This window comes from Hippoglossus stenolepis, chromosome 13, assembly GCF_022539355.2.
Source record: "Hippoglossus stenolepis isolate QCI-W04-F060 chromosome 13, HSTE1.2, whole genome shotgun sequence".
NCBI classification, from domain to species: Eukaryota; Metazoa; Chordata; class Actinopteri; order Pleuronectiformes; family Pleuronectidae; genus Hippoglossus; species Hippoglossus stenolepis.
In genome coordinates this window covers 20,609,997-20,633,051 of record NC_061495.1, presented here as the reverse complement: position 1 = coordinate 20,633,051, position 23,055 = coordinate 20,609,997, and the positions used below count along the sequence as shown (strand labels likewise).

Here is a 23,055-nt window from a genome sequence, read left to right as displayed (position 1 = left end):
GAATCCTGCTTTTTCAAAATTTATAGTTTTTTGATTTATAGTATAATTTTAGATAGTCTTTTTAGCTGTTGTATAGGTACAGTTTATTTAAATGCTTCTTTTTGATTTGACCATTTCAGGGTTCTTGATTTCAGGTTTAGTTTTAGTTTTTCCTGCCATGTTAAACAATATCAACATGTTTGTCACAGGAGGGGTTCTCCTGCATTATGTCCACTCCCCAATCTTTTCTTCATTCAGCTTAGTTTAAGCTCACAAGTGAAGAGATCAGGCTACGATATCGACTCTGCCACTGTCTGATTTGGGTTAAGTGAAGCAGGATAACGAAAAGATATCCTGGGTGTATTGAAGTTGCTTCGTTTTACCAACCCCTGAACTTAAATGCCATAGAAGCCAAATATTAACACTGCGGATCATCTCTATTGAAAAAACAAGACATTCCACAGGAGCTGAATGATCTGTTTTGTCCGTTTCAATGCTCCAGACAGAATTTAACGCAAAATGTTCCATAGCGAGAGTTGAAAGAGACAGGAAATGTATGGGAGAGAGATGGGAAATCCTGGTTAGCTGTGAGTTGAAGCAGCGACCTGCTGTTCAGGGCTTGTGCATCCGGTGTGCATTCTAACCATCAGGTCTCCTGTTATCTGCCAATGTCTAATTTTAAGTAATGACAGAAAAAAAGAAGCAAAAGCAGACATGAAAATACTATGTAAATGGTCATACAAAAGGGCAGCATGAGGCCATTTCTTGCATAATTTGATTCTAGTATTCTCTGTGTAGCTTCTGAGACTTATTGTGACACTGATTTTATCATTCTGTGGGGCTGGTAGCTTCAGGAAGCAAAGATGGCCGCATAGGTTCCTGCAGACAGCGCATAACTCTGATTATTAAGTCACCTATGTATCTGCAGTATGAAACATGTTAATTATCAAACACAATGCAAAACTTTAACTTTTGATTTACTCTTTTAGATAATGGATGTATCCTCACTTCGTCTCCTATCTTTGTGGTAATGTCAACATCACTGTTCAGGTAGTGTTTCCATTATGCCGATGATGATGAAGTCATCAGCATAAGTCTTTTTTTTGGATTACCATTTCCACTACACAGTAAATCTATCATCTTTTTTTCCGGTCAGATACAGCAGAGCTCCAGTGTGATGACAATAATGCCTCCATAATCCCTGGTTGAAGGAGAAGCATTATTATATTTTGTCCATGACGCACAAGGAGAGCACCTTATACAACCAAGAGTTACAATGGTACAAAAACAACTCCAGGATTGAATATATCTCATGACTAGAAAGAGAGGATACATCTCCATGGTGGAGCGATATTTTTCTTAAATGTTGTCCCCGAAGACTCTGGCCTCTACACTGCCCGGTAAGAAAAGACCTGCACTTTGACAACTTTAGAAATTGATGTTACGCTATTTTCAGACAAGAACTCTGGAGGATTTGCGCCGACCTTCTCTGGAGGTGGCCTTTAAGAAATGAACAACGGAGCTGGAGATTCTCCGCTCACAACAAAAAAGTTATCTTGACATCTTCGTCAGTGTCATCTATTTGTATGGCTCTTTTCTTTTAGTTTTAGTTTTTTGCGAATGTCACGTGTTAGAACGTCAACACAATCTCCTGCTGTGTTCTCATATCGGCTCCTTCTGACATTCTGCTGACTTCTTACTGGGAGGCTGGCAGGAGAAAGGCAGAAGAAAGACTGGAACCTCTCACTCAGACATTTGCGCTCACACATACAGTCCCTCTGGAGAATGTCCGGAGATCTTCCGGAGGATAGTATATGTCTGAAAGCAGCTTTCGAGGCTTTTACTTACTTGCACATTGAACACAAATCTCTCTGTAATCTCTGTCAGGTTCTGACCTTGTGTAACTCATGAAAACACTCTCTCCACTGTCCAATCCCAGCTAAACGTTCTTGGTTAAAACTCAAATGCTTCACCAGATCCTGACACCACAACACTTGTTTTCACTACCGTTCTTTACTATGACCTAACCCAAGTCCAAACACCATCCTATGTAATTTACCAGGAGGAAAACGCTATCTGAGAGGGGAACAAACTTTGACATACTGGTGTATATTAAGCAAAAAGGAACAAAAACATGTGGCCGGAACCATTTTACATCTAAATGCTTTCTCTTCCAGGCAGACTTAAAACGGAGAGTGGAAAAACTACAATGAAGTGGAGGTCTGGTTGTGAACCAGAGAACTTCAAATCTGTACGGGATGTTCAGGAACACCAACCAGAACAAGAATGTCGGGCTGTCCACGCCGTGTCAGAGAAAACATGTATCAAGTTTGGAGGAATCTTCACCTGGTACAAGGTGTGATTACAGTGACACCTCTGCCCTTCTGTCGCTTTTTCCAAATTCATTTTCATTTTTCAAGTGGTCTTTATTCCCACTGTCTTGCTGCAGGGACTACAGTCTTCTTCTAAGGTCGCCATGAAGACAACATGTGGGTTGAAAATGCCAGCAAAACAAGATGAGGGCATCTTACACTTGCATTTGCATCTTGGAGGCACAATGACAGGCGAACACAGAAGCCCAGGAGGCTAGTAGTTCCAGGTAGAGAGTTTTTCTGGTCTGTTTCTGATCTATTGTGCATCATACATCCAAGCAAATACACTCTTGAGTCACACACATTTACAAGTTTCTGTGAAAAAACATTGTGTTTTATTTTTGCTATAGATCCAGCTTACCTCAGTGAAATCTTCTCCTATAAACAAGGAGAAGTTTGGTGGTGATGAAAGTAGGAAAGGTTCCCGAATGACCATCTATATCTGACCTATATGTAATTGATTATTAACATAGTGTTGCCTTTGAGTGATAAGCCTGTGAATGGATAGAATTGAATTGTTGAATAATGGAAGAATTGTTGCATAATTACCAATGGTAATAAATGTATAAAATGTGTTTTATTCTTTCTCCCAGGCTTGGAGCTCAAGTTGAACTGCACAGTTTTCTGTGGGAGTAATGTCAAAGATTGTACAGCTAGCTGGTATGTTAATGGAGACCCAGTCAACCAGATGGCCGGATACAATCAAACCACCAAACAGTAAGCCTGATTAAAATATCATACAACTTAATATAATATGTTAGAGTGTCAGTTAACTGTCTCACTAAACATCTAACTTATCATTTATACAGTGTTACAACTATAGAGCCTGAACAAAATACACCAGCTGACAAGTCTGCACAGATATGACAACTTTTATTATACAGAGGAAACAATGCAGAAAAGATGTTTTTATCAAAGTCAAAAGTCAACTTTATTTACGACAATTCTGCCATATGTACAGGACACGGATTGAAATGCCGTTTCTCTCTTTGATCCCCGGTGTAAAGACATAAGTAGACAGATTTTACAAGTACATATAAGTATGCAACATACTAAGTACTCAAAACATAGTACTTAGTACAACATAGTATGCAGTCATAAGGCACACGATATATAGGACGAGAGTAGTGCAAACCAGAATTGTGCAATCCATGTATCCATTTTGAATTGAGGTATAACACAGGTAAAACAAAATGTGGACAAAGACAGGAAGTAGAGCAAGAGGCCGCCTCATTCGTGGGCCGTGCAGACCACTAAGGCTGAACTGAAATGAGATGGTTGGGTCTACAGGTTTTTTGTGATTGGTGCGACCAGCTCATCCCGCCCTTAGTTCTGAAGTTATACACGACAAGAAAGTTTAAATGCCTCTTGGTTTTTTGTCCCTGTGAATCCTGGGATAGGTTGGGCAGGGAAGGATCCTCCCGTTTTCTCTGGGATGAAAGGTTGCATTTGTCAGCCTCGAAATGGGGCAGCCCCTGAATTGAGAAACAGCTTGACTTTATAGGTCTGGTATAGTGTAGGATTTAGGTGAAATGGATCTATTGTCAGAAATTTAATTTTAAATAATCCTAGTGATGTTAACACTAGTGTTTCACCTAAATTGTATGAATTGTTGTTTTCTCTAACCTAGAATTGGCCCTTTATATTTAAATACTTTATAGGTTTCCACAGTTTCTGTTTCATGTTTGGAAGGGGAGGGTGGGTTGAGGGGTATTCAGCTGCAACATGCAACTTCACCACTAGATGTTCTTAAATCCTACACACTGAACATTTAAAGTAATACATGAACAAACAAATAATATAAACAGAACAAACAATTCGTTAATTAAAATCCAAAGACCAATCATGAGGAAATAACAAGGCCAAAGTCTGAAACGTAATTTCAAAGCCCCAACAGAAAGTTTCAAGTTCTGACCACAAAGAAAAGAAAAAGAAAAAAACTTCAAACTTTGAATTAAATTGTTGATTTTGTGTAAATCTATACCCTGAACCACTTCACTCTGTTGTTTCCTCATCTTTAATGAGCCAAACTCTGTGTCCTCTGTCAGAATCATGGAGAGGCCTTCAAAGAACACCATCACCACTGCGATCCTGACCATTAAAAAAGTGTCGGCAAAGGATTTTCAGGCTGAATTCAAATGCAGCGGCAGAGGTTTTTACACAGCCAAATCAGCCACTTTAACGCTGAAGCGGAGAGGTCAGTCTGTCGTCCAATCATAAGACTTTATTCTTGGCTGATGGAAATAATGGGTGATTTTAATCCTTGACTATACTCATCATGTAGTTTTACACATTTAACTTACTTTATTGAACTCGTGTTTGTTTTCCAGCGTCAATAACTTCGTTGGTAAGGCAATCCAAGCAAAGTTGAAATGCTGGTTTCTGAACCTGGTTGTCGGTCAGATATTTGACTTCCGTCCCTGGATCCTCCCACTAGTCTGTCAGAAATGAAGAAGCTTCTTGGCTGAGAGTGGAAACGTTTTCCAAATACCTCCAACGCCATTTTCTTTTGATTCAACTTCAAACTCAACTTCTAAACACCATATGAGGATACACAGTTATTGGCCCATTCAAGAGATGCCATAGTAATAGTGAAGTCATTTAAAGTCAAGAATAGTATCAGTTTCTCCCTCTTCTCTCTTACATCCTCTCTTTACATGTCTTCCTGTCTTCTCTTTTTGCTTTGAACAGTGGTTTCAGTGTAAATTGAAATGATTAAAATGTGCTAAACTAAAAAAACATTGTGTCCATTTGCATCCAGGTGAAAATAGTCACATGACAAAACATTTTTAGCAATAACCTTTGCACTTTGTCAGTCACATTTTAACACTCTGGTTTTTAGGTTTTATTGCCAGGTTTAGTTTTTTTTTACTTTTATGTGTTATATACTTTTAGCGCTTCATCTTTTTATGTGTTTTTAAGGCAGGTGCAATATTCAACTCATTTTTATTCTGCATTGTTATTCTGGGTCTTACACGATATGTCCTTGTCGACAGTTTGTGTTTGTTTGTTGCACAATGTACTGTTCTGCAGCTGCTGTAGCACTTTGGCCCAAGAAAAAAATTCTCTATGGGGACAATAAAGTATATTTGATTTGATTTGATTCATTGATAAATGGAATGATTGATTGATTGATTGATTGATTGGGAGTTTTACACAGGAGACAGAGATTTGGGTCATGACTCTTTCACCCTTTCACCCTTTTTGGTCAGAACTTCTCCCATGTGACTCATTGAAGTGGTCCAGGATCTCCTAAAAACCTAAAGCTAAATTTGAAACACAAATAAACAAGGTTGTCTTTAAAAGTTTTTTATGACATTGTGTTTTGTTTTTTAGTTTTTTGTGGTATAAGCTTGAGGAAGCATTTTTCATATCTCTGCATTACATCGTTTTTGTGACCTCTTAGACCACGTGGAGCTGGTGGAGAACAACATGAAGCAGAGCAGAAGACTGATGGTGATCCTCACCCCAGGTTCAGGATCAGGCTCTGAAATCACTGACCAACGTCTCGACTCGCTCCGTGAATCAGTGATAGGAGGGTTTGACTGGCAGGTATACGAGAAATTCAGAGTAAAACCATTAGGACAATAATTCGATATTTTCCTATTTGTTATATATTAGCATATGCTATATTTGCTTTTCGGTTTATTTATGTTACTTGTGTTTCTTTTCAATGTTTCCGATGAAGTGGATTCACTGAGGTTTGAGGGTCTTTTGTCTGATATTTGCCTCAAGTTATGACCAAGAGTAAATATTGTCTGAACATAGCATATACAATTATCTGGAGATGATTATTAAATAAAAAACATAATTATTACAATTTGTCATCTTAAAATCAATCAATTTTGAATCATTATAGAACATATTTATAACTTGACATGAGATGGTGAAGTTGTATTTTTAGAAAATTAAGACTAAAGAAGAATTGATTTTAGCTTCTTGTCTTTTATGTTACTAGGCCAAACATTCTTGGGTTTCTCTATCTGAAGTTTTGTCACCCTGTAACTATAGACAAATAAAATAAATGCCATCTGTGATTTTCCAGGTTGGGCTCCACCATGCTCTGGTGCAGAGGGAGATGAGTGTGATTCTGATCCAGCTGGGAGACACTGGGCCACAGGGATACACACACCTCCCCATTGGCCTGCAGCATTTGATTCGAAAAAGCGCCCCCATCAGGTGGTCAGAGGGTTCGCGGGATGCTGCTGCGTGTAACTCACGCTTCTGGAAGAGAGTTCGATACCTGATGCCGGCCACACCTGCCAAGAGGTGTCCACAGTATGCTCTCATTTGAGATAAAGAAGAGCTGTCTGGAGTTTTTACAGGATCTCACTGCTCACTTTAGGAGACTCATCTATGTGCTGCTGTTTGTGTTTATTGTGCTTTTTCTGTGGAATTTTGTGATATTCTCTGCTCTCTCCTAATGACTTGAAGTTGCCCACTTAACTCAGGTAGTCTGAGTCCTTTACTGTTTTGTTGTGAACTTTTATTGTGAAATGTATGTGTCCTAGGGGCAGCATCTGACAGAGGCTACACATTCATATCCATTCCTAATTGTTCAAGTATTAAACCAATATGGTGTGTTTAAATACAGAGTATGTAGTTCTGTAAATAAAGGCTCCACTACTTTAGTTTATGAGGACGCACAGCATAAATACAATTTGCTGAAGATAAACATTAACAATGTTATTATTCTAAAGAAAAAGGGTGAGAAGTTGTAAGAAAATACTTTTATATTTTCAATGTGTTTTAAATACAACAAATTTCTTTTTTTTCACAGTCCAAAAAATGTTTTTTGTTTCTTGCTCTTTGTCCTTTTTGACTTGTTAACATGACCATTTGTTTTGGTGAGATAAATATAATATTAATATTCAGTTACTTTTTTTCAATGATAAATTATTTAAAATGGTTTTCTTCTCCTGTTGGATTGACCTTTTGACCTTTTAGTAAATATTTGTTGATTTTTAACTGTTGTTACAGCATTTGTTCAGGGAGACGGTTAATTTTGATTTGATGCAGTTATTTACCTGAGCATTTAATTCCTTAAGATATTTCACGTATGATATATTGTATGCTTTTGATAAAAAGATACAGAAGCACAAATTCATTTTTATTTTTATTTTACGAATATGGTTTCTGTAATTTTAGGTAGTTTTTATCACACTGATGTATGTTTATGTTGTGCTTGTGTTTCTCATATGTTATATTGTAATAAGTTGTTTGATGCTGTAGAAACGTGGCAAAACATCATGATATTAGTATATCAGCACGACCTCCGTGCTGCAGTTCCACCATATCACCACTGTGAGATGGCAGCGTCCCTGTTCAGGATATGTTGGCTTCATTTTTGTACAGTGTGAGGAAGAGAAAACACAACACACACAAATTAGAGACACATTGTCTATCTTTATTTACATACTGTGAGAGTGTCTAACAAAGTTGCCCCTGAGTGTGTATTCCTGATGGAGTGTTAAAATCACAAATTAAACAAATAAAGTAACTTAAGCTTCTGTGTCGTTTACATGTACATGCAGATGTTGCAGCCCTCACAGAATTTGACCATATATCAGAATATCTGCCTATTATTCTGTTTTCATTCCACCAAGATTTTTCTATCGCACCAACAAGATGAGAACATAAAGTTTCTCTAAGTCCTTGTGCAGATGAGGATGGAGAAATGGAGGACAGCATGTAACTGTCACTGAATAAAGCTCCTGATTTAAAAACATTAAATCCCTGTAAGAAAGAGAGTTGGTAAAAAACATCACATGCACCCCAATGCATGACAGACTTATTCTATGTAGCACACAAAGAGGTGTTTGTGGAGTTAGAAGGTGCTGTTCTGTCGAGCCAGAAAGTAATCCAGTTTCCTTTTCCTGTTGGGTTTGAAGAGGACGTAAAGGAAAACAGAAACCACACTGAGGAAGCAGGACACAGCCACTGCAGCGACCACCAGCCATGTGAATGTGGAGTCTGCAAAGAGGGAGACGAAGGTAAATGATATACAGCAGAGTATTTATATACAGTACAGAAAAGTACAGTACACAACTTACCCTCCAGATGAAGCTGGGCCACTACTTCCTGTCTTCCTGCTTGGTTCTGAGTGACACACTTCAGCTCCGTCTTCACATCTTCTTCCGTTATCCCCCCGACAAAGAGCCTCAACTCAATCTGGCAGCCTTCTGTCACCTTGGTTACCCTGGAGACATTGAGACAGGAAAGAGTTTATATATATATATAATATGTTAGAAAAACCCATTACTTGTGGAAAATCTGTGCACACAAATGACATATTGTTTCCTTAATACAGCAAGTGTACATTTAATATCAGTTTGAAGAGTGTTTGACTATTTGTGTTTTGTATATACTGTATTTTGGGTATTTAATCTGGGAATATTAGTAAATTAAGTCAAACTTAGTTAAATAAAAAACATGTTTAATGTGTTGTTCGTGCCACAAATTAGTCCACGCATAAATCATGCAAAGAATAAAAAATAATATTGTGTATCATGGCTGCAGCAGCACCATGCAAGTCAATATTCAAAAGCAGAAACACCACCCGACACTGACCTTCGTCCCCCCTGCAGTGCCCGCCCATCCAGGTACGATGACTCCACTGATTGGCCGTTGACGAGCCATGTGACCTCAGTGGAATCTGCCTGGTGACATCTGGTGAGCACTTTGCAGAACAGCTCCAGTCCTGAACCTGAAGGAGGTCAGAGGTGAATTGATGTGTAAGACTTTGTTGATTCTGATTTAATGGATTTTGACCATAAAACATTTCTCACCATGTGGACTTTCAAAAATACTCCCGTTCAACGGCGAAACAATCACAGGTGGTGAAGCTAAAACATAAAGACAGATTCAAACATCAGGATGAAAGTTAAAAGAGAGAATAGAAACAATCTGGGAGCAGTAGCATTGATTTAATTGTTCCCCACCAAAATAAAAGCTCATTAAAACTCACCTTGATCAGTGTTGTAGCTGCTGGTGCTGTTTCTCTCAGGGTCAGAGGTCACAGAGACGCGAGGTGCAGTGGTACTGATCTGTGGTTCTGGTTCTGGCACACACAAGATCCCACAGACACACAAATTCAGAATTATTCATGATAATAAATGATGCTGTGTTTGTAGAGTTATTGGATCTAGTGTGAGTTTGAGTTGTGTGGTACGTTAGTGTGTTGCACCCTTTAGGCCACTAGAGGACAGCGCATGCTACTAAATACACTAATATATGTCACTCAGGTTTTTGATCTGTGCAACTCATTTTCTTTTTACAAAGTTACAAATTTCAATAATACATATTGTTCAATAATGCAAATGCTCATTTATAGGTGTATTTCTAATCTGCAGTAGAAATGTTTTAGACAAGTGGTGAATGTTGTGACATCCCCTACCTTGCACACGGAGCAGGACGACCCTGCTGACTTTGTACTGCTGCTGGTCGATGAGCACTCTGAGCTGACAGGTGTACACGCCTGCATGCGAGCAGCTCACTGCAGGGATCATCAGGTTAGCACTGTCCCGGCGGAGGGAGCCCGCTCTGCCTGACTGAAAAGCAGTGGAGCTGTTTTCCTGTTAGAAAATCACAGGTCACAGGTCACTTACAGGGAAAGAGCAAGGCACCAGTAGTGAAAAAGTTGAGGGTTCAATGTGTTCTTGGGCCTTTTGAAGCAACTGTTTGAAAGTATAAGATATGAAGATGTTTGGTGTGCTACACTGGTAGATGAGGTTTGTGTTAACAAACACATTGACAGTTTAATAACTTCTATATGACTTCTGTCATAGGCCTTTATTGGCAGATACCAGAAATAACTCCTCTCTTCTTAGTGTCTGGCTACAGGCATCATTATAACTCTATGGTAAAAAAAATGTTACTGTTATTTATCTAATAATTTAATTTAATAAATACCGACTGACACTAAATTTTTTAATGTGATATAATTTTGGGTCATATTGCCCAGTCCTACTTGAACCAGTCCAAAGATTCTACATTTACAATCACTGAACATACTTTAAAAGACTCAATGAACAAAATGCATGGCTCTGGACTGAATTATCAAATTGGCTTGACTGGACAAAGTGTTGGTGCTACCAAAAATCTTCATCTTAAAGTATTTCATCTCTTCAATCTAATACAAAAGTCTCATTCTTTTAGAACAGGTATAAAACTTTAGATTCAATCATTTTCTGAAATTAAAAATAAGAGCAATACATTGCTTTGCTAAAATTAAAAAGAAACCTGAAATTTAAAACAAGTTGAATTTCAATTTTTTTAGTTTTAAACCAATTAAATCTCAGTAATTTATCCAATAGTCATTTAACTGTTTGTGCTGATCAACTTAAAGCACTTTTAAAGCCAGAAAAGTGATGTAGAAACAACTTTAATATTATTATTATTATTATTATTATTATTATTATTATTATTATTATTATTATTATTATTATTACATTGTTGTTAATAAGTATTTGTCCTCTCACCTTGTACCACTCTATCAGTCTGTCTGTACTGTTGAAGTCACTCAGCGAAGGGCATCTGAACGTCAGCCTCTCTCCCACCATGGCTGAGATTGGATAAGACACTTTCTCCATATCCACAGAGCTGGACTCGAACACTTCTAGTGTGATTTTCCCAGTGATACAGTAGGTGTCATTCCTGGTGGACAAAGGTGTGGAGAAAATTTAAAAGCTGCAGGTATCAAGAAGTTGTAGCAGGGGCGGGTCCAGGGGCAGGGGGCCAGGGGGGCACTGGCCCCAGCTGAAATCTGATTGGCCACTGAAGTACCCCTGTCGTGTTAGTGGTAGTAATGTGAAGAGTTTTATTGAAGAACACAATGTCTTTGAACGATAAACAATTTTGAAAATATATTCAAAATGTGTGGTTTTGCTCAAAGCGATAGAGCTAAAAGAAAAATACTTAAATATTCACATTACTGAATCAGGAACTGTTTGTGGATGTTTGACATATAACTGGCCTCGAAATGTGTAAATTGTGGCTCCTGATTTTGAAAAATTCTAGTTCTGACACTGAGGTATCGCAAGAAAATATTTCATTTTTCACCGTGAAACTTTGCAAGTCTCTGTCAAGTTTCTTTAATCTGTTTCTGCTAATGTATTTGTTCTTAGTCGACTCTGACCATAACTTCTCTCTGGATTGAGAAAAGGCACGGCCTTCTAAAAATAAACAGGGACACAAAAGGGGGATGTACATTCAAATTTTCGAGTTACATTTCTGTCTGTAATATACTGTATCAGCAATCAGTTATAAAAAGTAGTAAACTTTTTAAATACTATAAAAAATATCTATAGTTTCAAAATAGTTTATATGTTAAACTTCCAGAGAAATTACATAAGTGACTGTAGGCCTGTAAATCGTTAGTACATATACTGCATGCTTACGCAACATTTCCAAATACTGTTGAGTAGAGCACATAAGAAAATGTCAGTACAGTAGAAAATGCTCTTCACCTGTAAGTGCAGATATATTCCCCTGAGTCTGAAGCCTGAGATGGGAGGAGCCACAGCTGCTTCTCACGCTGCTGGACGCGCCCGTCGCTCTCATAGGCCACGCCCCCTGTCTCATTGTCCTTGGTGATGAGGAACCTTGCTGTTGGGGAGGCGATGTTTAGGACTCTGAGGACACTCTTGAACACCGGGAAGGAGACGATCACAGCTTCACCCTCCACCCTGAATATCTCCACCTCTGGATTCACCAGGTAGCAGCCGTCTGCAGGGGAAACAAAAACTTTATTATAGCAGATAGAATAACAGATTGTTATGATAAAACATCAAGTTGATATTGGTTAATTCTTAAAATATCAGATATTGACCAGTCTGGTTCTAAAATAACAACAGTAGCCTGATGAGATGTAATGCCATTGCTGTCTTCACCAGGACGTATCGACATGGAGCTTTAACTCAAGCTTGAAGAAAAGTTTTGTCCGAATCTTCCTCCTCTCAAAGACAAGGGCTGCTGCTTTTTTTATTTGTGAGGAAAGCCTGAGAAAAACATCTTTATTATCATGGCATGGTCACATCAAACCCAAACTCTGACATGTTTCAGCATTAGTCTTTCTTATGTACTTGTCTTTATGGCGTCTCGCCTTTAGGAATCTTGGACGCTTGGTCCAGAGAGGATGTAGACAAATAAAAATTAAAGCAGATGGGGTCTTATTTATCAAACTAAAAGAAAACTACTCTCAAAAACCAAGAGCAAACAAAACTAACAATGGCTTGCAAAACAAATTTGCTCCAAACAGGTACAAATTACAAATAGCGGGTTGTAAGAGACAAATAAATAAAAAAGCAGTAAAATCAAGAGTATGTGGTGTTAGGTGTTCAGAACCCTGTAATGTGTAGATTTGAAAAGGCCTCCTGTTGGTTGAGTTTTCTTTGTCTGTACCTTTTCGTAAAGTTTGTTTTCATAGTTTGAGTTCTATATATTCTGTTGGATTTGTGTTTTCTTTGAATTTGTAGATATTTATTATAAAGTTTATGGTTGGAGTGTAACATATCAAACCCTTGAGACAAAGACATTGAATTGGGGCTTGAAATTCTACACTTTAAACATAAACTTGATTATAAATAACAATAAATAAAAAGCAAATAGAACCAAATATATGGAGCTTACATTAAGAAAATAAACTTTTTTTTATTTTAAACTCAATCTGTAAAATAAAAGTCAAAAGCAGATATGCCTATGAAAGACTCATATCAGCTGATATTATCTGCAGTCAATATATCGATCAGGCTCTAATACAAAGACTTATCTCATAAACATATAGTGGATGGAGCCTGAGTGACAGATTCTATTTAAAAGCACGAAGTTTAAATTTGTTCAGGTTTTTTTCTGAATGTGACACAGACCCCTCACATTCTCATGTGACACTGACTTTCACTGTTAACAAGTTATTATATACATTATTATATTATATAAACAGTATTCTCACCTTTCATGGTCAGAGGAGGTAACCAAGGTTTTCCACACACATATTCAACGACGACCACAGCAAACATCAGAGCCCAGAGGACCATGATGAGCACAAAAATCTGAAAGAAAAGATCCAACCACAAGAATGTGAGGTGATGTCTAATTACTGGAACGTCTCCGAGAACAGATAATTGGGTTTTAATACAATACATGAAAAAAATGTTAGCACAGGAGAAGAACAATCCAGAGGAATCACACAGAGGATAAAGGATGGAGAAAAACTCAAATCTGTCCTGCATCTGGGATTTTGCTGATGTTGTTTCCCCGAGCAGTTAAAAGTTTCCTTGACGTTTATCTTTGTTCCGACTCTTTGTAGATCGTAAAACTTGTCACATCACAAAAGTTGTCATCTGACTCTCAAACACTAAATGTAACCACAATGGATTACAAACAGCTACGGATATAGTGAGTCACATTAAACGGTTAACGGCCACTTCCATCAGAGGTCAGCAAAATGTAATGTTAAAGGGGACATAGCATGCCCATTTTACCACAAGTTGATATGGTTCCTTGGGGTCTTAATGAAATGTCTGTAACATACTTTGGTCAAAATACCACAAGGATCATATAAAACAGCACCCTTTTTACCCTGTATAAAACAGCCCTCCACAGAGTGACCTGTTTTGACTGCCTGTTCCTTTAAATGCTAATGAGCCAGCTCCCCCTCCCCTCCCCCCATGATTTAAACATAATTCATATTTTATATGATATAAATTATCAAATATGCATCCCATACTTTGTATTCCCCTTCTGTTGTCCTGGAGTTTTAATTTTCCCAATCACATAATTAAATGTCCCCCTCTGCCCATCCTCTACAAGCACACAAGCAGACAGACAGAGAGAGAAAGAGGTGGGGGGGGGGGGCTATGAAGACCATCATTTACCCCCGAACCCCGACATTCAACGGGTACAACAACAAGCGGAGAAAGCAGAATCGCGGGCTGACCTTATATGTACAGTCTATGGGGCTGACCAGCGCGGAGAAATGCTCGTCCGTGTGAACAGCCAGCCTGCGTGCTGGAAGACGGCGCTGCGCTGCCTCGCAGCTGCGCTTCCCGTCGGTGTGCAGTGTAACTACTGTAACCGGCGGAACTACTGTAACCCGGCGGAACTACTGTAACCGGCGGAACTACTGTAACCCGGCATACAGTAGAGCTGAACAATGCGGAAGTCTTCCACACAGCTGGCAGTGTGGAAGACCGCTCTGCGACAGCGCAGCGCCGTTCTCAAGCCGCCTGGCTGTTCACCGGACGAGCATTTCTCCGCGCTGGTCAGCCCCATAGACTGTATATATAAGGTCAGCCCGCGATTCTGCTTTCTCCGCTTGTTGTTGTACCCGTTGAATGTCGGGGTTCGGGGTTACAGTAGCGCTGAACACTGCGGAAGTCCTCCACACTGCTGCTGTGTGGCGCTGACACAAATTCCAGCTCACGCACGGGAGAGCGGCGGTCGCGCCGAGCAGCTGCTGCAGCCTCCCAGTCCCAACGATCCACACAAATGCCACATGTGAGTGAATCGCGGGCTGACCAGCGGAGAAATGCTCGTCCCGTGTGAACAGCCCGGCTGCGTGGCTGGGCAGCGCTGCGCTGCCTCGCAGCCTCGGTGTAAACCCGAAGTAACGAGTGTGGGGGTTGAGGTGGGGGTGGGCCAAGACCATGTAGGAGACTTCCAGTTCCTTGTTACGACACAATACCCAGGAAGCGCAATCGAGTCGCTCAAGCATGACGTTTCTGACTTAGAGGAACTATAACAAAACGCGCGAGTGTTTTTTCCCCAGAGTTTTTGGGTTGGTAGACATGCCAGATACCCACATTAACCTGTAGAAGCACTAACAAAGTGGAATTTGCACGCTATGTCCCCTTTAATATAAGTAGAATTACATTAAATCAAAAAACAATTCTCAACTTAGTATTATATACTATTGGTAAACTATATAGTTATTTTTAAACTCTGTTTATAAAAAGTGCTATATAAAGAAAGTTTATTATTATTATTATTATTGTTATTATTATATACTAATACCCTGTACTGTTTATTATTAATACAACTTAATTTAATAGATTACAATAGATGTCAGGGCCTCTGTGTGGACAGAATATTAAAAATAACTATTTATGAGCATTATCTAATCTAATAACATATATACAATTTGGAATCTCATATTTAGTTCTGTTTTACAGTATTTAATGTATTATATTCTACTTTGTTTATTTATTCAGTTTGTAAACCTACAGGGGTAAATAAAAGCTATTATTCTAGCATGTGACAACTGTTGACTTTATTTATGACTATATTCCATGTTAGATTCGGTCACACAAATTTAATTTCTACTCTGTTGTATTGGATTGGATTCTGCTCTGAGTTTTAGTTGAGTTTCTTTAGGGAACTCTCATATGTCCTTGCAGAGAATTTCTGCCACAGACTTAAATCATAATTTCCATGGAAACAGGCCAATTTTCACTTCTGCTTCTGTTTCCTTGCCTGTTACTGCAGGATCAGCTGACACACACACACACACACACACACACACACACACACACACACACACACACACACACACACACACACACACACACAAACACGTGCGAAAGATGAATTCCCCAAAAAAAGCTTTGTCTCACTGTGTCGTCAGAGGGCGATTCTATTCATAAAATCTGAGGGAGTGCTATTGCTGTAAATGAATATCCACACATGAGTCACAATGGATTAGGTATCTGGGATTATATTTACATAAAGATAATATCAATTAAAGCAGACATACCTATAAATATAGTAAATATTACATTGTATTCTTATGTTAAACCATATCCAATAAATATCACAAATATAATAGTTTAATATATTTGATTGGTTATTAAATATGGGTTATGTGGTATAATTGAGTAATTCAAAAGGTAGATGTATTTCATATATATATATATATATATACATGGAAATGTGTGTGTGTGTGTGTGTGTGTGTGTGTGTGTGTGTGTGTGTGTGTGTGTATAATGTAAAATCACTTTGTGAAAAGCTTTACATGGATCATTTTAACATTATCGAATGAATCTCAATGTTTTGTAAATTAACTGAAGATAAATATATACAGTCCAGAAAATATAAAGAGTAAACAGTAAAAATGTTATGATGTGATATGTAATTGTGTGTAAATATGCATATGTATAGTGTGATGTATATGTATGCATATATAATGTATATGTACACAGATAGATAAAAACACACTATATAAAAAACATATTTTTGCACATATACATATACATATACATGTACATATGATGTTGCCTACAGTATGGTACAGTGTACTCACGGTGTATAGTGAGCGGCCCCGGCAGTGTGAGGTCAGGCAGATGTGATGAGAGTGTGGAGTGGAGCAGTATGTGGTCGTCTCCTGTTGCCTCAGGGGGAACCTGCGCTCCCTTTTCTAGGTTCCCACCCCTCTCAGATGGAAATTTCACAGGTTTCCCAATGTAACGCAGTGTCCTGTACAGCTCACCACTGATGTCTGCTGACACACACACACACACACACACACACACGCACACACACACACACGCGCACACACACACACGCACACACGCGCACACACACACTATACAAAGCTGCAGTTGTTGCCACCTACAGGTATTCCCTTAGGTTTGTATGTTTACATCTGTTGCTGCTGTTTCTCTGACATCATCAGACTCTTGCATCAGTGGTGGTCATCTCCATGTTTGTTTTAGCACAAGAACACACACACACACACACACACACACACACACACACACACACACACACACACACACACACACACACACACACACACACATCCATATAATCAGTAGAACATTTTCTCACTGTTCATGTAGCTTTGCAGAGTTTGAAGATATTCATCTCTGATATAATTACACGCCAACCATACAATAATGAAATGTGTGACACTCCCTAATTTGTCTTGTAAGGCCAGAACGTGCGTGCGCGCAAATTCATCAGATGGCGTTCGATACTGCAGTGAGGTAGAAACCAGTCCAGTCAACTTTCAGGTGATGCAACACAGTGAATCTCTGCTTCCAGATCCAGACATTTGAAAGTTTGAGCTCTGGCTCGTTTTCAGGTTTGGTTATTTTCAACCAGAGTTTATTAAAATACTCAGTAGGATCAGAGCCCGAAAAAAAAGTTTGTACAATAAAAAGTTAAAGTTTAAATAGTGGAAGGAGACACCAGGTCCTGAGAAGGGTATGAAATGTGTCTTTAAGAAAGATTTAAAAGAGGAAAAGGAATCGATGTTTATAACTTTTTTAAATTAATCTGTTTGTGAATCAAAAAATAACTCTTTCGGTTATGGGTTAGTTTCCATGACAGCCTTGCCTCCCAACAGCTTGCATCACTGCAGAATCCTCGAGTCATCTGTGAGATCATATTGGACCAAGCCCAGTGAGGATCAGTATGTCAAACTGAGTCATGCACACGAGAATGCACAGTGGTGGATACCGTAGTTTAAAAAAAGTAGTTTCTGTGCAGAGTAATGACGGAACAGTGAGTCACGCATTTATAACAGAAGCGTTTTTAAAAGGCTTGTTTACACAGGGATGGGTCAGTGTCGGCCTTCTTCAGGCAGAATCTGCTTCAGCGTCAATTATATCAAATATTCAAGCAAGACTTTTAATGCTTTCTCTTTGAGCCACAGATTTATTCACACCAACAGGAGCAGAAGGGCCTCTTGTATAAGAAGAGCTCAAGTTCTTGTTTCTGGAAGAAAGTATTTGGGATGGATAATAACAATTACGTGTTAATCAATTTAATCATTTACTGGGGCTACTTATCTGTAGCCATTAGGCGCAGTGTTATTTATGTTAAGGATTTTTCTCTCTTCTTTTTTTGAACAAGAACAACCAAAATAATTAGTATTACTTTTGGTCCTGGATTAAAAAGCAGTGTTTTCATATCATGTGAACCTCACACATTTTGATGGAAATGACATTTCAACAAGACATTTTCTCAAAACAAAGTAAATTATGACAATTAACGTTCATCTCAGGAGAATCTGCTGAGGAGAATTAACCTGTTTATTGTTGTATTTTTGGTATGGGGTGAGGTAAATAAATACAGAATGTGCTACAAGTAAACAAAAATAGGCCTTTCACATGCAGGATTATGCATTTATCTTTAAGTCGTGCAGGGTTAAAGGTGACTGACACAGAACAAACCGTTCATTAAACCCGACCGTTGAGAAAGAAGGACGTGTTGCATGTCTTGGGAATTCTCCAAATCGCCTCATGCTCTTAGAAACACCCTGGAGCTGAGGAATTTACCTTCCAGTCACTCGGCACGATCATACTGCAGCAGCAAGAATTAAACCAAAACGTGATTTTTCTAAATATTCTGATTAAGTTGTGTTAGCATCTTGAATCTCTGAACATTTCACAATGAGATGCAGAAGGATTGAAGTATGACAAAGATGATGCGTCAACTCATTTGAGTTATTTTAACATTAAAGTGAGTGAAAAACAGATGGAAACGCAAAATAATGATTTAATTATCGTAGTTACACCTTGACCAAATAAAAATGGGACAAAAACAATTCAGAACGATATAAACTTTTTCAGTATGACATGAGTCAAAAGTTGCAGATTTGAGACAATGGTTGCAATAATAGCTTTTCATTCATATCTTTTACTTCATAGAAGACAAAGTTTTAGTTGGAATTACATTTTGTAAAATTCACCCATGGAAAACTCCCACTTACAATAAAGTATCAACAATTATTGAGGCTTAACATCTTATATTTCATTTGTCTAAAGGTCAAACTAAACAAATTTAAAATATGTGTCTTTTCTGGCACCTAAGTCAAAACTTATCATGACATAAAACCCCTTCTATACATATTATGAATTACAAATATAAGTCTAAACATTTCATTTTAGTGATAAACTTCTGTAAATGTAAAGTTGTGAAAAGTCCCTTTGTTGAGAGCTTTTCATGCAGAAGTGATGAAAGTATTGTTTCCACCAAACTGAATGAAGGAGAATTGTTTCTCAATGTCTCAGTGTCAATTGATATTTAACTTTGAAACAAAAAACAGAAAATGACATGTCGTTACTTCCCTTTTCAGGAGAGTTCAGACAAACACATCCTGAAATCAGACATACAGTACAAACAGGAAGTCAAAGATTACAGCACACATACGGTTTCCTTTGGAGCAGCTCTTCGTGTGAATGGATTATACAACACAACTGCATTGTGAAAAAATTAACGGTTCACATCTTGAATCATTTCAGTTTTATTTAACTCTGATGAACCCTGATGAAGGCTTATGTGAAAATAAACTATAAAATGGCCTTTTCTTGGAAATATGAAAGTTGCAATCTGCAAAGAAATATGTTGAAATAGATCCAACGTGTTAGTTTTTTATGCGTGTGTGTGTGTGTTTGTGTTTGTGGATCAAAAGGCAGCAGAGGCTCGCCACAGACAAAAGACAAACTTTTCTTTTAAAATTACTTTTAAAGTTTATTCAAAGAAAAAAAGCCTTCAGGAAAATACATGACTTCCTGTCATACACACAGAGGACATAAGTTAGAGTAGCATGGCAGAAACAGCAGAGGAAAAAATATGTCGCCTCACGTCCAAGCCAGCAGGGAACATTACTGCAATGGTTCCACGTCGAAGCAGCGCTATGTGAATACCTGAAATGAACAACACGTGTGTTCTTTATTGTTTTGTATGTAGGTGATTCAGTGGGGTGGGGAACATGACAAAATAAAAAGAATTATCCAAAAAAAAAAGGGCTCAAAAACAAAGAAGAACCAAGACGCATATGCGTTAAACATAAATACTGTGATGCACATTAGTGTAACAAAACATTGCCCCTGTAAACATATTCTCCACCTAAGGTGAGCGGAATAATATTAAACCACCGCAGTCGCATATTTACGCGTACGTAGACTTACAGAAACAACAGAAACTATAGTTAAGCCTCTCCACTAGCTCTAAAACTTAAAAATTCACAATGCTTCAAGTGATTTTTTTTTTTGTTTAGAAAAAAACAAACATTTCCAAGTAGTGGTTTTTAGAATAATATGTTTACATGTTTTGAAGTGCTGCCCTCTTGGCACTTTTTCCAATGAAATTTGGCGATCGATTGCTTTTTCTCATCAGATGTAGACCTAAAAATTTAGCCCATTAAGAATATAATAATAACCACATTTTTTTTATTTCATGAAGTCACTAGAGCCACTCATCAAGGCCTTGATGCAATAAGAGACACAGGTACTACTGCACACACAGACCTCAGACGACACAGCACTGGGGTCCACACAGCTTCTCTGTACAAGGGGAGGGAGCGTCATGTGTTAATTGTTGTCGTCAGGGGAAAAACACACCCAAGGTAAACTTGTTTGTGACCTGATGTGTTTGACATGAGGTCAGAGCACAAATTCAACTCTCCCTTGCCCCTGTTTTTTTTTCTCAGTGAATGATCTGCAATCTTTCGGAGTATCATGGAAACAGAGGAAACTCCAGCCCAGCCTGGAGGAGGAGATCGATGCTGCAGTTTGCTGCTCAGTCTTTCACATATACAGACGACCCGATATAACAGCTGGAGCAGGAAGTGGGGGGAGCACTAAAATCGTGAAAACGTCTCCTTCCCGAGGAAAAGGAAAGTTGGATTCCGTCTTGATTTTCTTCCAAAACAGCTGAGTGATGAAAAGGTTCTGCTCCATGTTGCATGGGAAGGGTTTATGTCCTCACTTGATGGCAAAGAGTGGACTCGCAGAGAACCCTCCTCAGCTCAAGGCTCACGCTCGCATTCTAACAGCTGTGGGAAAGGTCGCAAAACAAATACAGAATCGCCCCCGACCCCACTCCACCCCTACCCCCCCGGGTTAATATCTACACCTGACGTAGAGGCTCGGCTGCCGCAGCTTCCTGTCATCTTAACTCAAAGTTCAACATCTAGGATCGATCACTTGTGACAAGATACAAAGCAAAAAAAATTACATCATCTCATGCCTTGGACCACCACACAGTAATATGTCTTTCTACATTCTTGACACTTAGTGCATTGCATTCACACAAAATGATACAAATGAAAAATGATTTGGAAAAAGAAATGGAAGAACCACCTCCCAGAGAAAAAACTCTGCTGCTGCATGACCACACGTTCACCTCTCTGCCAAGATAAACCAATACGCCGATGACACCGAACTCTCCAACCGCACTCACACACACACACACTGAACCTTCGCTTCTACTTTATCACTCCATTATCTTTTTTCCCCCCTCCATTTTATATTCAACTATATTCACAGCAGTTCAAGTTTCTCAAGCTGAGAGACTACAGGTGACCGCCCTACCCGCGTTGAGTTTTGGTGGCCATGTTCGACTGGTGAGAAAAACATGACCACTGACTCTATCTGGAAGATTAAATTAACTTTTGTACATAGACACCTTTTTATTTTATTTAACCTTTTTTTGGACCACACCCACATGACTTTCTTCCTAGTCAAACGCACCTCGCACTCCTGTGGGTTCGGAGTAAAAGCAACCTAACCGTGTGGACTATGGGTGGATGTGTGTGAATCTTAAAAAAACAAGGTAAAAGACATGTTTAACTCCACATAGTTACACTAATCTTCAAGGAATAATAATAGTTACAATTCAAAAAATACTATTCTGAAATCCATCTGCTTCAACATCTCTTTCTTTCTCTCATCACCGCCCCTCTATTTTTTCTTTAAAGCACCTGTCCGATCAACACAACACTTCAATGACACACACACACACACACACAACCCCTCCAACTGAACCCCGACTTACGGTAAAACCTTGGATATCAGGCTCCTGCCATCTCACCGTGATGTCCCACCAGCTCCAGCGTCTTACAGTTTCCGCCCCTGGCTGACGGTCTGGACCTCTAACCAGCACGTCAGCAGTAATTGGACCAAACAGAAGTACATTTACACACACCACTGTAGCATTAATACAACAGACTCTGACCCCGCCAGCCCCATGAAATGCTCACGAGAAAAGGCGGAGGGCAAAAACAGGGGGCAGAGGGGTGACTCCCTTACAAGAGGCAGACCTGCAGACGGAAGAAGCAGTAGTAGTAATAATAGTGGTAGCAGTACTAGTAGTAGTAGAAGACCTCAAGCTTACTGAGCCGAGGAACACAGGAAACGATGCAGACGTACAAAATCTATCCCATTTGCGATTGCCCACTCGTCTTGAATTCACATTTAAGTTATTTCTACTTCCTTTCATGTATTAATTAGTCACTGATTTTAATCTTATACACAAGCCGTCACTTCAGTTAATTTCCGGGCATGATGAAGGTGGGACCGGCTGTCACTGTGTGGCAGGTCGCCCCCGGAGACTGGACTCCAGAGAGAAGGTGGAGCGGTCGCAGTTGACCAATCCAACAAAGGTTGATTGTTGTTCTCTTTTGGTTGTCTGAGGGCTGACGAGACATCGACGTTGGGTTCTGAGATCCAGTGTTAGCGAGGGTGGAGGACATCGAGGAAGATGAGGAGAAGGAGGAGGAGGGCAGGTGTGGACCTCTACCAGCTGAGCAGGTTGCTTCGGCCCAGAGTCATGAAGTAGACCTGGCTGGAGCCTCCAGACCGAACGGAGGCGAAGAACACCTGAAGGAGACAGATGTTTAATCACTGGATATGATCACAAGCTCCATTCACTTGTTTTCAGGCGCATTTTGAATTTCAACACAAGGAAATATAAATAGTTT

At 39.1% G+C, this 23,055-nt stretch overlaps 3 protein-coding genes and 1 long non-coding RNA gene across 14 annotated transcripts in view; 2 read left to right on the top strand and 2 right to left on the bottom strand.

Annotated features, from left to right (window-relative positions):
* The first annotated feature begins 2,844 nt into the window (after positions 1–2,844).
* On the top strand, positions 2,845–5,090 carry LOC124854607. The gene is made up of 2 exons (XR_007034786.1): positions 2,845–3,068; positions 4,400–5,090. It is a non-coding gene; the product is annotated as an uncharacterized LOC124854607 (long non-coding RNA).
* Positions 5,091–5,331: 241 nt separating this feature from the next.
* LOC118120285 (interleukin-1 receptor-like 2) lies at positions 5,332–7,223 on the top strand. The gene is made up of 3 exons (XM_047342686.1): positions 5,332–5,356; positions 5,758–5,903; positions 6,397–7,223. The coding sequence occupies exons 1-3, from the start codon at positions 5,332–5,334 to the stop codon at positions 6,643–6,645; spliced, it is 420 nt and encodes a 139-aa protein (XP_047198642.1). The 3' UTR covers positions 6,646–7,223.
* A 562-nt stretch (positions 7,224–7,785) lies between these two features.
* LOC118119888 (interleukin-1 receptor type 2) lies at positions 7,786–16,770 on the bottom strand. Of its 2 annotated transcripts, XM_035174309.1 has the most exons (10): positions 16,648–16,770; positions 13,300–13,399; positions 11,819–12,077; positions 10,832–11,006; positions 9,748–9,925; positions 9,319–9,411; positions 9,140–9,196; positions 8,922–9,057; positions 8,405–8,550; positions 7,786–8,324 (listed from the first exon to the last, which is right to left on the bottom strand). In XM_035174309.1, exons 2-10 carry the CDS (start codon positions 13,382–13,384, stop codon positions 8,179–8,181), a joined length of 1,275 nt encoding a protein of 424 aa, XP_035030200.1. In that variant the 5' UTR covers positions 13,385–13,399; positions 16,648–16,770; the 3' UTR covers positions 7,786–8,178. The 2 variants fall into 2 exon arrangements, with proteins under 2 accessions (XP_035030200.1, XP_035030201.1); XM_035174310.1 differs by lacking the exon at positions 16,648–16,770 and having other exon boundaries at positions 13,300–13,471.
* Positions 16,771–19,802: 3,032 nt separating this feature from the next.
* Positions 19,803–23,055, bottom strand: part of LOC118120436 (mitogen-activated protein kinase kinase kinase kinase 4) — an 87,599-nt gene continuing 84,346 nt past the window's right edge. For all 10 annotated transcript variants that reach the window (XM_047342681.1, XM_035175356.2, XM_035175360.2 and 7 more), the window contains one exon: positions 19,803–22,954. In XM_047342681.1, coding sequence (XP_047198637.1) covers positions 22,871–22,954 — 84 coding nt within the window. In that variant the 3' untranslated portion in view covers positions 19,803–22,870. The remainder of the gene's footprint in view (positions 22,955–23,055) is intronic.